Source organism: Malurus melanocephalus, unplaced genomic scaffold (genome assembly GCF_030028575.1).
Source record: "Malurus melanocephalus ecotype Western Australia unplaced genomic scaffold, MMel_1.1 scaffold_235, whole genome shotgun sequence".
Lineage (NCBI taxonomy): Eukaryota > Metazoa > Chordata > Aves > Passeriformes > Maluridae > Malurus > Malurus melanocephalus.
In genome coordinates, this window is record NW_026623467.1 from 782487 (window position 1) to 799241 (window position 16755).

General features: G+C 37.2%; 1 protein-coding gene across 6 annotated transcripts in view; it reads right to left on the reverse strand.

The window, feature by feature from the left end:
* Nucleotides 1–16755, reverse strand: part of CDC42BPA (CDC42 binding protein kinase alpha) — a 178639-nt gene that overhangs the window by 107522 nt on the left and 54362 nt on the right. For all 6 annotated transcript variants that reach the window (XM_057374879.1, XM_057374878.1, XM_057374877.1 and 3 more), the window contains exons 3-5: nucleotides 12676–12767; nucleotides 6488–6571; nucleotides 2096–2191 (exon numbers count right to left, since the gene is read on the reverse strand). In XM_057374879.1, the coding sequence (XP_057230862.1) occupies nucleotides 2096–2191; nucleotides 6488–6571; nucleotides 12676–12767 (272 nt within the window). The remainder of the gene's footprint in view (nucleotides 1–2095; nucleotides 2192–6487; nucleotides 6572–12675; nucleotides 12768–16755) is intronic.

Genomic DNA, 16755 nt, shown 5'->3' on the forward strand with positions numbered 1-16755 from the left:
ACTTCTCCTCGCAGCCCAGAATACTCTTGGCCTATTTTGCTGTGAGGGTGCATTGCTGGCCTGCAGTTAAGCTTGTTATCTACCARGACCTCAAGAAAAGCTGCTTTCCAGTCACTTGCCCTCCAGCATGTACTGGGTTTGTTTCATTCCATCCCAGATCCAGGGCATTGCCTTTCCCTTTGTTGAACTCCATGAGATTTCAGCTCTCCAGTCTGTCGAGGTCCATCTCAAGGCAAACAACAGTCACTGCTCAACCACATCTACTGCTCCAGCTACATAGATTTTTTTAAAAGGCCACTTGTGTTACATGTGATTTTAATAAAAAGCATATAGAGAACTAGGGATRATAGAAACACCCAGTATTACTGATATTTTGTCCAGCAGGCTGCAAAACTAGCTCCTGTTGTTGCCTTGAATGGCCAGTTTTTAATAATGACACAGACATTGTTAAGGGGATAAAAGGGTTTTACCTCGGTATTTGGGATCTCAGGTGCACACCTTGATGGCAAAATGCACACCCGTGTACAGCACGGATACAAGTTTTATAGATTCCAGGAATTACCAAATGTATCTAGGATTCCCCAATAACAAACTTAACAAATGCAGTAATGTCCCCCTATTCTAATGAATCCCTGCCCCTGGATGARGCCAGAACACAGTTTATACAAGATGTTCCAGACAGAAGGCCTCACCCAAAGCTGGAGCCTCGGGTTTAAGATAGCCCAGGGCACACTGACTGTTTGCTGAGAATGTTTGGTCTCTCTGCTTAGCAGAATTCTTAAACTAAGCTGGAATATCAGGCTCCAGGAATTACAAGCATATGGGCTACAAGGGGATACATAGAGGGTACAGCAAGTGTAAAAAGGAGAAGCAAAAATCATCAGGCATCACTGTCAGAAGACTACAAAGATGAAGAACAGAACCTGCTCTGTGCTTAGTGAAAACAAGGAAACTGGCAAGATTAAAACAAATTCTARCAGGCTGTTGTGGAATATATAACATTTTCCTTGAATGTTGTTAATGATAAGAACAGAATTACACAACAGAATTACACAACATGAGATTATTTTTACTGTCCACATTAACAAAGCAGGAAGCTGGCTGGGAGATATTTAAGCCAACAGTTAGACACACAAATGCAGAGCCCAGTTTCTATACAAATCTACCAAAAACCATGGATCCCCAAGTATCTGGGCTGACAGAACACAGTGCAATATAATGTCAAAAAACATTTCAAGTCTGCAAGAGTTCCATGTATAGCACTTTGTGTATTGGATAGACTGGGAGGAAAAAATGGCTGTGGCTCTACAGTAGATTTTAAAGAAATCATTAGAATTGCTAATGACATAGAATTCAAAGCACAGAGCAATAAAACCCAAACAATCAAAAGCCATCAATGTGTAGAGATGTTTACTTTTTCAGGCACAAATATTCCAAAACTGTATCACAMTCAAAACATTTTTTAAGTGGGAAAGATTTTCTAGAAAATTGGCSCCTTTTCCTCATATTATCTTCTTTTTGCAAGTCATTCAAAATACTCAAAAATTAAATAACATTACAGAGACACTTTAATCTRCAACTACAGTTTCCAACTCTTATTTATGAGCATTTAGTGGCTTTCTTCCATGCTGTAATAACATTTTATTGTTTTATGACAGCTTACTGAGTTTAAGTCCTCAAAATAGTAAGTTATTTCAAAACARGGCTACTCCCTGTTTCTCTCTGTAAAACAATAATCAGCAGTATTAGTCATAAAAAATTAAAGTAAAATAGAAAATCTATGTAAGTGCACTTTCAATCTTACGAATCCAATTAAACTAGAATGACAAATTATAAGAAAGAATATGCAGATAGACCAAGGTTTATCAACAAATGCAAAATGGTTTAGAAAACAAAGCTGCATTCCTGAGGCATTTATAGCAAAACTTTCAAAGTTTCTGAACAGTCTCCACCCTTCAGAATCTTATGCACAAAATCACAGATCCTCACATGGTCCGTATGGTCCAGAACACAAAATTAACAAACTACTTTTCTGTCTAAAGCCACAACTAAGAATCGGTATTTCCACCCATATATAGATAAAAGCAACACTCACTAAATAGTTTTCATCCTGGAACGCGTAATGTAATGTTGTGATCCACTGGTTATCTCCATTCACTAACACGTCTCTCTCTTCTCGAAAACAGGCTGTCTGAAGAGGAGAAAAATAATTATAGGCAAAGAAAAACATTTAGCAAGTTGGCTATGTTTTGACATTATATKTGGGGGGAAAAAAATCAAAACTGCCTCTCAGTTAAAAAGTCATTTATTACACTCTCCGAACATGACAAAATCTAAAAAAAGAAAGAAGATATGAGAAGAGCCCACCTTCTTCAAATTTCAACAGTTGCACTTGTTAAGTGAGGCAAAAGCATAAATTAGCTGCTGTTTCCCATTGTCTAAAATGTCAAAATCTTGAAATATCAATAAAGACAGAATAGCCATGTGTGATTAAGAAAAACAATCAATAATGGCATTAGATAACTGTAACTACACAAGGAGTCAAGAGAGCTGGAGTCAAGGAATCTGGAGTTTTGTGTCATTGTTTGTCACACCATGCTGTTAGCATAGTTTTACACTTGAGTTTTCACGTAAGTAAGCTTCTTTTAATTTGAAAATAGCTGCCAATAACTCAATGCAGTCATCACCTGATAATCATTAACCAGTTGAGGTTTTGTCCACACCCCTTGCTCAGGAAAAGCAGGCAGAATTGAATATTGATCTTGCCAGATATAAGCTGTTGATCAGACATCCCAAGAGGTTTCCCCTCAAAATAGTGGAAATAAACACAAGAGGCAGGAGGTGCCTTCATATCAAGTGGAACAGAGGAGGAAAAAGAACTGCCAACAAATGTTTTAATTGTGGAACACAGGTTTGTATAGAACAAAAGAAGATAAAATGTGAATAAAATAACCAAGTGCAAAGCAGGAAGGGATTTAATCCAATGAAGGTCTAGCAACTTGCCCTGACAAGCGAAAAAAATCCCTCAGCAAAAACAATTTTGCAGAATGACAGACAAAAATGACCAAAGAGATGAAAAGCCAAAAAGAAACTGTAGCAAAAAAACCCTATAAACATTTTGAAGGGAGTGAGTTCTGGAGTATCACGTGAAAACAAAAGGTACCAAACAACAAAGCCAACACACAATTTTGTTCAGAAAAAAAGATCTAAAAGATAGTGTAAAGAAAAGAATGATATTGTACGGGATCTATTTAGAAGGCAGATGGAGAGTTTGGAAAAAAACAGACCATATTTTATTATAGCACACTCTGCTCTTCACAAAGATGTTTCATCATTTTGAATCCTGCTCTGTCTCTTCCATCTTTGAGTCAGCTAAGTTAAAAGGAAATTCAAGCCTTGGCTTTTTATTGTTTCAGTTTGATTTCCAAATCCAATAGGAAAGTACCAGAACTCTGGCATGGCTTTTGCTGGCTCTAAGATGTGGAGAGTGAAGAACGAAAAATGAAATATCATTTGAGACTGAGCTATACACAAGAACATATGCAGCAAAAACAAAGCAGAAAGTAACTGCCTCCTCCAAGCAAATAAACTATCTCRAGTCCTTTTTTTAGTGAATACAGTGATTAAGAACAATGCAGACCAAGAAAACAAAAGATTATATACTTTAATCATTGCACAGTGCATGACATAAATCAGTGGCATTTGAGAAAATAGAATGACACACTTAAAACAAATACCTTCAAAGGTTTTTGAATGAAAAATACACTTGGGGTCAGAGAACGAGCATGGATCATCTTCAGAAGGAAGAAAAGCTGTTTGATGCTTCCTTTTCCTTCCTTGTTTGTWAACTCTTGACATATTTTAGAGAGACATAACTATGAACTCTTGTTTCCACAAGAATAAGTAACAGGTAGTTTCTCTACTTGTTATGACACAATTCATAGGAATAGTTACTAGAGTGTTTATATAATTCCACTTGTTTTTGCCATGATTTGACAAAAGACCGTGCATTCCTTGAGCACTCCAGACACCCACCTCCGGGCAGCATGCCTAGAGCTGAAGCAACAGCTACTACCACAGTAGATCACAGCTGARACAGTAACAGCCAGAGCTGAAGCGGTAAAAAAATCCAACAACAAGAAAAAGAGAGGAACAGCGGTGCTTTTAATTACTGTAACACCACTCAATTAGGCTTTTTTAAAATGATGCCTTTTTTTTGTGCCTTCCATTATCCCAGAATTACACTTCATCTTCCCTGGGCAGTCTCCTTGAACTGTTGGCAGAGACCTCCAGAGGTCATCCAATCCAACTCYGTCACAGCAAAGCCAACTCAGTGCTATGGTTGTATCTCTCCTGTTATTGTGGCCTTCAAGCAGCAAAGAATTTGACCTGCTCTGCTGTTTGGTGCACGTGTCCTCACAGCTCAGGGTTAGCACCTCCTGTGGGTGCTGACTGCTTCCAGTCCTGGTCTCTCCTGAGCCTCAGCTGGCACCAGCGTGGCACACATGTAACTCCAAGTGACTGTCAACGCTCAGGGTAACAGGTTTGGGAGTGGAACAGCAAGATGTCACACACTTCCAGGTACTCCTTGTATCAGTAATRTTCCCAGCTCTACATCCCATCTCAACAGTGACAAGTATTTGGAAAATTTATGCTCTGTATTATACAAAAAAGAATATTGGCTTTGCAACCTGTATAATTTTATCGCATCAAAGTTCTTGTACACAACTGCTCTCAGAGCTTGCAGTCATCAACCTTAATCTGGCATTCTCAAGCCYCTTTTGAGTACATATTCCTGTTTTGCTTTTACAAATGACTCCCACTTTCCACACTGTTGATGCAGAGGTATATGGACATATAGATCTATCTGTATGCTTGTCTTGTGGTTTTGGACTGCACAATTTTCCTATATATCTCAGTGTTAATGCGGCACATTGCTAACAGAGACAAAATGGGTCATTTTCCCCATCAGCAGTAAGAAGTGCACTCATGACCATTTAAAAATGACAGGTTACAGTTGTTGAAGGTCATGCTTTCTAATGCTTTTTCACTCCAGATGGTTCTCTTTCCACTATATACCCATGGGTTACAAATACATGGAAAAACATATCTGTAATTCTTCTTAGGCYAACAGTTCAGACTTTCAGAAATTCAGCTGGACCCATGGGAAGAGTATTTTTAATACCTTGCATATAGAAAAAATTTTGAAACCTATTTATAACTGTATGTTAATGAAAAGAAACCGTTTTCAAAATCACTTTTAAAGGGTACRTTTAAAAATAGAGTGGAGCTTTATTCCTGGTCTTTTCTTTTTCACTGAAATAATAAAACACACAGTAATGACATTTGTCTTGGAGAGAAATACCTCTTTGTGTCAAGACTAATGCCAGATTGCTCAGTATCTAAATAATTTCTGGATAAAAAGGTAATACACTGCGTACATCTAACCACAGTCTGCAATCCATTTMTATTTCGTAATGTGATAACATTTTCATTAAAAGAGACAGGATGTGCACACATCAGAAATTGGCTTTAATTTGTCTGAATACATTTTTTTTCAAAAGTCTGATGGTTTCCCATTGATCTCATTTCCTACCAAGATGCAATTAAAACATAAATGTGGAAATCAGAATGAACTTGGAAGCAGCTGAACAGCAAGGCAGCCTGAAAGCAGCAAAGTTGAGGTCTCAAATAAAAACGACATATTTATGACTGTCTTTTTAGCATGCATAGATAAAGAATTTCAAAGCAACTTAGAGAGTTAGAGATATGTTCCATCTAAAATTAATAYACAAATGTTCTGGTGTAGACTGCATTTTACAAGTTTCTTTTCAAAGGAATCCAGGGAGATATATCAATGACTTTGTGAAGAGCAGACTTGCAAAATTAAAGTAGTCAGCTAAGGCAAAACCAAGACTGGCAGAAGAGCTGTTCTGTCTTTTTCAGACATAGAATGGACTCCAGCTTTAATGAGGAACTTTTCTTCACAAACTTTTGCAGATCAACATTTTTAGGAAACATGCACACAAATTAACCTGAAACTTCCATCTTTCTGATTTTTCAGTGTACTAATTGGGCCTTGACTAAGTTCTAACTATTGATAAACTAATAGGCTTGGTGAGTTATATMTCAGCAATGACCTTTTTATAGCTCAGTAACCACCTTCCACCATGGAAAATACTTGCTAAAGACTACACTCCCAACCGGAACAAATGCATTAAAAAATCACTTGCGTAGTCAGTAATTCTTGGGTAATTACAGAAAAGGCCTGATGTCAAAACCATCCAGCCCTACATAAATCAAGATTCCAGGGCATTTTAACCCTTCTGATGAATTGCTTTAAGCTTATTTAATATTAATATTTATACTGTCAGTGAACAGTGAAGCACCTCCTCTATCCCCCTAACACACACAGAGCCTTGCGGACAGAGAAGTGATAATTCTGCAGAGTAAGAGGGGGCACAATCATGGAAAACATTAATCTTACTTCAGCTCTCTTCAGCATCTCCCATTTATTAAGTATCTTCATGGCAAAAACCTTATCTGCATTTTTCAGTTTTACTACTGCAACCTGGAAAAGAGAAATGAAAGATAGATAAATTACAATATGAAAATGCATATTGTTTTCATTTTTATAAAACTTTGCAGTTTTGGAAGTATTTCCTGAGTGTTCTGGACACATTTGTACTCTCTGCACAAGACCACACCATCAAGGAAAAAACATCATRACAGGAAAACTCCAAGTCTACTGAGCTTTTGTTATGTATCATACTTTCCCCATGTATAACTTTTTCTAGGTGACTGTCAGTGAAAACTGGTATTTCTGACCATCCCACTTCTTGCTGTATCGTATTGTAATGAAACTCTCTCTGACTCTATGCTTCATATTCCTGGACTTCAGTCCTACACACTAATTTAAACTTTAGAACCCTCCAGGAAAGGTAATGGCATAGCAGATTCTAAATTAAGATAAAACAATGCATTTTTGGTTTTAAACACAAATAAAGCTGTAGATTTGCCATAAAACAACTTCCACTCTTGTTTCAAATAATGCACCAGGTTTCCTTCAAAGATGGTACGACTTCAAATTTTTTCACCTGAAGTTCAATGAGCTCTTTATCACATCTGCTGTAAGTTGCAGGAAAAGAYTGGAATGTACAATTTCTAGAGAAGTAAAACTTAACAAAACAAGCCTGCCCAGCTGCCCCTCCTTTCCTCATAGCTTCTGAAACATTAGATGCCATAGGCCTCTGTAAYAATAAATTAACAAAGTTCACTCACACCATCCTTTTCTGAGAATATTAGTTTTGTTTAGCCATTAATATAAGCTAACATAGAATATTTTTAGGAAAGAGGGAGGGAAAAAGTTTACACAAACTCGTTTTCACAGCTCAGGCTTCCCTGGGTATGGAAAGCTCAGGGTCTTAACCAAAACGGGTATGAAAGTGCCACAAACTGAAAGCTCGTTATCAGAACTAGCCCAGCATCATCATCCCAACTACAGAAAAGTTCAAAAATTGCTACATTTTAACAACCATTCTCCAACTATCCAGTCCTGCCTCTTCCCTTTCAAAGAAATCCTAAAGATTAAGCAGATAAAAGTTTATTTCTGCGTGCATCTGGTTACAAACTAACATGCTGTCACACAGATTATCATCAACTTCATCCTGCAGGCCAGTGACAAAAAAATACGAAGGTTGAATCCTACATTCCTTTCACCTCTTTCATAATCAGTAAACCAGCAATGTGTGAAGACAGTGATAACAGAAAAGAAAATACAGGATCAGACAGTCTGAAGAAAGTGTCATGCAAACCTCTTTYAACCATCTTCAAACGTGTCATCAGCTGCAACAGCTTCACGAAGGAGGCAAAAGCTCAGGTTGAAGGATTGCAATACTCTGATGTCTAAACCAACACGTATCTCACAGAGTAGCTCTTGCCTAGCCACAGATTCACAGAGCAAGCAGCTGTCACTTCCCATATGTGCTTTATCAGCCCTGCTCTTGACACTGCTGCCTTCTGGGGTTGCAGGGAGAGGGGGTGGTGGGGAGATAAAARAAGGAGATAAGATAGAAAGGTACTGCATGTATGTGTTTAAACTAGTTTATGGACTGAAATTTTTAAAGATTACTTCACGCATGAGGTTCAAGTTCAGATTTGGAACCCTTCACGGAACTTTGAGGTTTGAAAAGCAAAAATGGATTACTACTTTAGCCTCTAATACAATAATTTTAATTCATACAGAATGTGTGCTCTGCTGTGCACAGTAACCCAAGACTGAGACTTGTGATTTTTTTTTGAGGGTAAGATCAGTCCTCAGCAGTGATACATAACCCAGAGCATGTGTTTGATCTTGATTCTCCTTTTGCTTTACTAGCTAAATCTCGTTAGAAGCTCTGGTAAGCCATTATCTTTATCAATTTCTAATGAGAAATGGCAGGAGGAGAACGCCTTAACATTGCACCTAATCAGTGTTCAAACCGTATCCTGCGTAACTCAGATGACAGGGACACCCTCGGGGATGCAGCCTGTGGTATGAAGCTACAATGTCATTCTGCCTTAAACACCTTTAAGGGTTTTTGGGACTATTGCATGGAAAAATTAAAAGGTTGCTCCYCAGAGCTGAGCAGCTGCTGCTGCCCAGCATGGAAAGTAAGTTTTTCCCCACCATTAACCATTGTAGCAGAGGCAGCCATGGGCATAAGACAACACATGTATTTCCAGGCCAATTTCAGGATTTCATTTCTTGCCCACAGCATGCCCCACGCAAGGCTGTGTTATTCTGCAAAGGACTTGATTACTGAAAGACACACAGTAACTGCACAGCTGCCTAAACTTGCAGTCTCCTATTCAGCRTTCTCTTGGACACAACTGCAAGCCTTTGGTGAAGATTTGGAACATAGGCCTTCCATGGCATGAACGAGGCTTGGTACTTTCTGCAAATGTGTAAAAGCATGGAAGAGTGACTAAAGAACAAAAACAGACTCVTGTTTACCAGCTGTGTTTACAATCAGTCAGAAGCTTTTAGTCTGTGAAAGYCATTAATGATATTCCATATCAATAACCACCACACACAAAAGATCACAGACATCATCATCATCTTTCTGCAATCGCAGCATGTTTTAGGGGGGTGTCTCAGTGCTTTATGAAAGTGAATTCTAAAATGCTTATTCCAAGACTGTGAAAGCAAAACCTGACACTTCAGCAATGAGAAGTCTGATGTAGTTTCAAATTGTAACAAAAAAATTCTGAATCATGATTACAAACCCAGGCAGTGTTTACACACACACACAGAAGTATTTACTACCTACACAAAGGCACAAATACACACAAAGTTCTGTTTTGATCTTTTCCCTTCTCCAGTGAAGCTTTCAAGTCAGAAGAAAGGGTAATCATTCCTGTCCTAGTAACCTGTAAGTGTCTTGGTACTGAAACTTCTTAAAATTAAGACTTTTTAGAGCTTGGGTTGTTTTTTTTTTTAAATTTATTCTTTCCAGTGAGCWGCCCAGGAAAAAAAATGATTGGTATGTGCTGATGTAAACATCTTGGTTTAGTCAGAGATGRTTTTTTTTTCTTTCTTATTCTTCCAACCATTTTCCATATTTCCCACAAAGAGCAGTATAGTTTGGCATGCTGTGAGACACCTTCTGCCCTGAGCTTGGCTACTTGTCTCRTATTTCCTTTGCTTAAAAAGCAATAGCCTTATACAGAAAAAAAACCCCTAGAGCAGAAGCTATTAAAACTGAAAGAAAAAGAAAAAGAAAAAAAGAAAAAAGAAAAAACTAGAAAGATTCAGCATTGGTTTCTTTGTCCAGCAAGAAAAAGCAGACAAGAAAAGAATGTTACTGTTCATAACTCTATCAAAAATTTAGGAGTAACTAGCTGTTTTTCAAGCTACAAAATGCATAATCTTCAAAATATCAACATAACAACCGAGTATTTGCTAACATAAGCATGCACTGATTTTTTGTTCAACTCTTATAATAGAATCAACTGACAATTTTGGTATTAGAACTTTGAGTAAGCTGCACTTCTATACTGATGAGGGACACTACTAAGAGCTGTTGCCCAGTTGCCTCACCTTTCCTAGAAGCATTTTTCAGCTCCCAAATTTAAAGTCGTCTTGTTTTGAGTTAGGTTTTTCAAACATGCTGCTCAAAACCAGCACAATGAAACATTATGAAGCCCACRTTAATTTTACCATGATAATCCTGCTCCTCCCCCAAGCAAAACATCTGTGTTTTCTAAGTAATTTTCTTTGTAAATAAGTAAATGTATGCATGAGGAGGGAAGGGGCATGTGAAAAATCTAACAAAAAAGGAGCCTTCTGAGAAGGCAGAAAAAAGGGTAAGGGAGAAAAACAAAACTAGGAACTCTTACAGTTATAAGCAGTAACTAGTTTAAACTATTTTTTGTCTACATTAAACTTGTAAAAACAAAAAGGGAAATATTTCTTGACTATGCAAATTGAAGAAATTGAGTAGCGTAAAATCAAAATAAGAACAAGTCTGAGACTGTGCCAAAGAAAACTTGCACTAACTTTGTAGTCTACAGAATTTCAGAATTATGTTGATTCAGGAGACAAAAATTACCCCTCCCAGTAACCTAGAGCAACCTTGGTCTCATTTATAGTTTGCTGGAAAGAAAATACATTCTTTCAGATTTCTTAATCTGTCTCGGTAAATACAAGTATTGTGCAATTTAATATTAACATCGGTTTTTTTGTGGTTTAGGTAGCACTAAACTTTGGTGGCTCTCTTTTCAATCTTGCTCAGATATTTACTGGTTATTTTACAGGAATTTCATATAGAACTGGTTTCCTTAGACCAGTGTCTGTGTAGAACTTGTCTTTGCTAAGCTAGCAAGACATATATCCTTCCAAATATTTATTAAATCCTACTTTAAGAATGTAAAAAACCAAACATCTTTACTGAGAGAACTTCATTTTTCCCCTCAGTGAAGATTTTGACAATTAATAGAGTCATGCTATCTTCCTCAGATAAGGAATGAGAAAGAATTACTGTTCCTAGAAGAGGAGAACTAACCAATTACACAGACTGTCCCCAGATGAGGATGGGGAAAGTTACATTCTCACTGTTCATGGGATGATTCACCACAAAGAACTTCCTGAGAAAGAACTATGGTTTCTTTGTGGTTTAGCTGCTGTGGCGTTTGATGCTGATTTAGCAGACAAAAATTACTTCTCTTAAAAAACACAACGTAAGGCAGGTTTCATGTATGATCCTTCTGACAAGAAAGCACCAACATCAGCGATTTTTCTTCTATTTAACACAATCTGTAYATGAACTCAGCTGCAACTCCTATGGTAGCACTGACCAAAGCTAATCTTTTAAGCAGAAGTGTTTACATCAAAATGGAGATTGCAACATTCTCTGTGGCAGAGGTTTAGACTAAAGATAAATTATCCATGAGTAACTTCAGACATCAGTCTCCTTTATAAAGARGGTTTAGTCCAGATGGAGCAAAACCAAGAYTGATAAAGCAGATAAATAAATACTACTTTTTTGTTATTTTTTACAGCTGCACAATGATTATATTTGCACAGAGGTATCAGAGTATGTAGTGACAAACACTACCATAAAAATCCCCACTCCTTACATACTRCGTAAAGGAGTCTACTCTTCCATAACCACAGACTAGTAAAGACTGATTTTAACACACRATGCAAAATGTTCATGTAAGTGAACCTGAAAACAACTCTTCTCTGTCACATTTGGAGGCAAGAGCCTCCAAAAATCCTCTCCTATCAAAGAGAATTTCCATTTCCAAAGGCAATGAAGACTTTGATCAGAAAATCTTTTTCTTATTCTTTGGGTTTTAGTTCACATGTATTTTCAGGCAGTATGGAGTACCTTCTGCAGCAGCTTTACCCACTACCTACATCTGCAGTATATTTGGCTATGAAAAACTCAAGGCACTGCTGTACATTAGAATGCTCTTCCTACAGGGTCCTGCATGAAAAGCAAAGCACATACACTCAAAAGAATTAAGAAAAAGGGCAGAAAGCTAACATTTATTATKTATCGTTTCCTCAACCTAGTGATCCACAGACTTGTCTAACAACTTCAAATAAGAGATAGCTTAATCAGAAGCRACAAAAAGTTGTATAGTTTGACAACAGTACATGACTACTTCAGAAAATAATACCTGCTAAAGTCCTTAAAAGAAACACAGGAAAAATATTCAAACATTCATTAAAAGAAAATAAATGATAGGAAACGAGAGATTTCTTTATGTACTTGGAATGCCAGTATCAATATCTGGCTATTTAAGCTGCTGAAAACTACTTTCAGACTATACACTTAGGAAGATTATCAATTATTAGAGCTCTATACCATCAGTAACTCAGTGGCCTCCATCTCCTCACTAAAAAGAATTAGTCAAGTAAATGATTTATCATCAGACAGTTGAAACATGGTCTTTTAATCCACGTGAATCTGCCTTCTCTCAAAATCACAASACTTAGAAAGAGCTGTGAAAGCATGTATAAATCAAGATGGACTTGCATCAAAAATTAGATGGGCCTACAATATCCATCTGGGCTAAATAATATAAAAAACTATACATTAGAGTATTGTTAATAACTGCCTTTCCTCAGTGCTGCAGGTTTGCAAGAGAATTGCTCAAACCCTTCCACCTCCTTCACRCACATACCTCCCCAAAGGCTCCTCGACCAATCACCTTCAGGATCTCAAAATCTTCTTTATGTAGTCGCATCTGTTTCACTTTAGATGTAAAAGGTTTGGCTGAAAGAAAAGAAAAAAAAATTTAAAAAATGAAAAAGAACCCACACCAAATATCAAAAAACAAGGTAACAGTAACAAAAAATAGATTAAACCAGAGCCCCAAAAACAATGGATCATTTTGCTTATATATCTATATTCCCTAAAGGAATATAATGAAGTTTAMAGCTACAAATAATGAAGTAAGAACTAAGTCAAAACTTAGTGGTGAGATGTTGTGAGAAAAAGGTTTATGAAGTAAGCTTGCTTTTGCCTTTTTTTAATTTAAAAAAAATTGAGTCAAGCTGACTGTATTTTTCCACAGACTTTTGAGTTCACAGACATCCACTGCATCTGTGCTATATAACTGGCTGCAAAAGCGAAGTACAATATAATGAGTTCTCTCACTTTGGACAATATTAATTTATTTGCCAATCAGCAAAACAATACTATATTCAATGAAAAATTAAAATAGTGATGAATGGTAAGCGGAAGAGCAAAATTGGCCCAGACAATGTATTTTGCAATGTTTTTGAAAACTCCTTCTTCAACATAGGGACACTTAATAGGCAATTCTTGGCTTTTGGAAGGAAGAGCACGTTGTACTCAAGACATAATTAACACATTCAGTGAAAAAAATGAATGTATTATGAAGCTAAGCTTCATTTTTCTCTTCTTCCCAACCCCTTCTCCCCCCCCCCCTTGTATAACATATTTAAAGGCATTAAGCAAAAGAATGTATTGTATTGTGTTGTATGCTGGTAACCCCAGCATTGTTTACAGCAAAAAAGTCTCAGGAGGACAATTTCCCTCTTTCAGCCCCATTTAGCACTAAAACTGTCCAGATCCTGGTTCATTAACATGTGCTCTCTGCATGCATGCAAAACATCCAAGTTTCTGATAACTCAAATCAATCAAAATAAGTGAAAATTTACACAGCACAACCCTGGGTTTAAAAAAAAAAAACAAAACTTTAAGCAATTTGGCAGGAAAATGAGCTCTTTATAAAATAATTTTAAAAGTATGTTTRACACTTTAGACAAATTAAATCCTATTACTAAAACAGGAACTCCAGTAAATATGGTTCACAAAAGAAGGTTGTATAATCAGGATTGGGATGGGTCTCAGAACATGAATTTCGGGCTCAAAGGCAGCCTATCTTAATTATCCCAAACAAGCAACTTGAGATACTTCATCCAGTTTCATGCCTATGAAATGGGGGCAGTATTTTTGTAGCAGACAAGGCACTGACTATCACATTCCTGAATCATAAAAAACCCTAAAAAAGCACATTGCAAAGTTGCCATTTTACAAGGCCCATATAAACCTTAGTAGTTTATGCTTTCAGGGTTCAAGAGCCCATCTATGTCCATTTCTATCTCTACAGAGGCTGATGGAATYAGTGCAGCTTTAGTTGCAGGGAAGAGTTGTAACAGGCATCATATTGCAGAACAATTTGTTCAGAACAACATTTCTAAACAGAAGTGGGGAATGGTTTTTAAAAGCTCCAAAAGCAAATGACCCTAAGTAACAACAAAGTTATACATATACCTAGACACACATAAAAAAAAACAAATTTGAGTTCTAGAATTCAGTATTTCATCTTTCTAATGTTACGGAATATGTTATGAAATAATTCTGCTTAAGAACCCTATAATTCGATTTCACAGTTTTATATTATCATACAGCCCTTCAAGGCCCTACAGCTTCCTTGTCCCAAAGCCCAATGCCTACTATTCAGCAAAGCAATTTTATAAACTGAGTCAAGACACAAGCTACCTGTAGTTTTAATAACTAAAAAAAAAAAACAAAAAACAAAAAACCAAAAAATAAAACCAGAAAACTTCTTTATCCTAGTCCTTAAARTAGCTTTGCCAACCACATCTGAGTAATGACACAAAAATGCAGGTATGTACATTTAAAACACACCTCTACTAACATTAGAGGTACAACAGATGAAACACTTTAAAAATCTCAGTGGTTCCAAAGTCTGAATTGTCTATTTTTTCTAAAATTTCTCAGATACTAGGAATCAATTCTCTGCCAGGAATTACATCTGTTGTAAGTACAGAAACATCAGCTTATGATTTAAGAAAACTCCAGCATTATGTCCAAATAGTAAAGATGCAGCCATACAACACTGAGATTTTTACTTAGTGATACTTCTAATTTACATGTAGAACAACTTCATTCAAAATACTGAATTACAAAACTAAAATACAGGTTTAATATTCTTCTAAAATGTAATTTAAACAGAAGTATATTATTCAAGTTCACAGAGATTCCTGAAACTTTCAATTTAATCTTTTATCCCTTAAAAGAAAGGTCTTGCAACTGAAAAAAAGTGGTAAGAAAATGTACAGCCTTACTTGGACAGCCTGAGCTGTGCTATACTAAGTGAGTGAATAAAAATATTAATACTACTGACAAATACTACTGAACAAATTAAAACAAGCCATTAGAGCCTTTTAACTTGAAAAACAACTGATTGAAAACAAACACGTAGTTCTCAACTTGAACATTTTTTGACCATTATAGGCCTGGCTAGAGTACAAGGCAAAATTTCTTGCTAATAAGCAACAGCATAGCTGTTTAAACCACAAAGCTCTTCCTCACTTTATATTGCAAGGAAAAGCCTGTCATTCTTTAATTATTACATTCTGAAATCTTCCAGGGTTCCCATAGGGACACTGGAAAAATAAACATCGCTGTAACTACTTCAGTAAAATAAAGATGACAARAATAGGTTTGGAGGAGGTTAAATGATTTGTAGCATCAGCATTAGTGGAAAAGTTTATAAAATCTCCTCTGTAACTTTTTTATCACCTCTAGCAGAGATGTCAATGTAGAGCCAAGCAGTTTTAGGAAGAAAGACACAGCCCCAGGAAAAAAAAAAAGGAAAGGAAAAAAAAAGGAAAGAAGAATTGCCCTAGGAATGTGCTCCAAATAGCTTGTTCCAAAAAAGGTCAATTTGCTTTATCATCAACGTTGTTTGTCTGCTCTGCAAACATCTGCAGCTCTTGTGGCAACAGCAATATTAAGTATAGAAAACTTGGCCTGGCCCAGGGTCTTGGAAGGCCTCTCTTCAGGCAGCATTTCATCCATCCAGCTCTCCAGACGAGGAGGTTAAACATGCAGCCCTTTTGCAACCAGTCTGGCAGGGTCCTTACAAGCCTTACAGAGAGAGCGAACTGCCAGGCCAGGGAATGCTTTTCAAAAAAGTGTGCTCCAAGGGGTCCCTGAAAAGCAGCTTTACAGGTACACAGCCCTCTTTGACACCCCCATCTCCCTAAATAGAATCAGCATGAAGCTAAGAGGAAACAACACCCTCTTTTTCAGAAGGAGCAGCTGTTTCCCTCATGGTTGACACCAGTGACACACTTTGCAGACTTTTGAGAGCAAAAGGCAGTATGGGCATTTCCTTTGCTGCCCCGTTCAGCCTACAGAAATACACAGAGGCACAGCTGATTTTTTCCACACACACATCCCTTTTCAAAGCTGCTTGCCATGTGTGATACAGATTAAGGAGCAGCACTTGGCTGTGCCAAAAGAGAACTCTTCCTCCTCCAAACGAGGGTAAGTGTGGGCAGCCTGTCCGCTGCCTCCTCCTGATGGTTTTCAACTCAGCAAGAACTGSAAGTTCGTAACATAAAAATTTCCAGTATGTTCTCATTGGCCACACGTTGACAAGTCATACACAATGTTCACAGAGGAGGCTGATCTGAAAAATATTCTATGTTATCAATCTCTGTGGAGGAGATGTATAGATAAGACTTGACCTATAAAAACTGTTCTGTAAAAACACTTGGCCACTCCACCTGGCCGGTACTTCCGATCTCACCCTGCCTGGGAAAACTGTGCTACCACCCTCTTGGCAAGATTCCTTGCACTTAYTCAACCAATTACACATGGCAAGAAAAAACAATCTCCCAGTTCGCCCTCAGGGTAACCAATGTACTGACGTAGTAAGCTAAGCTGCATTTTCAAACAAGGTGAACCTGTCATGACTATT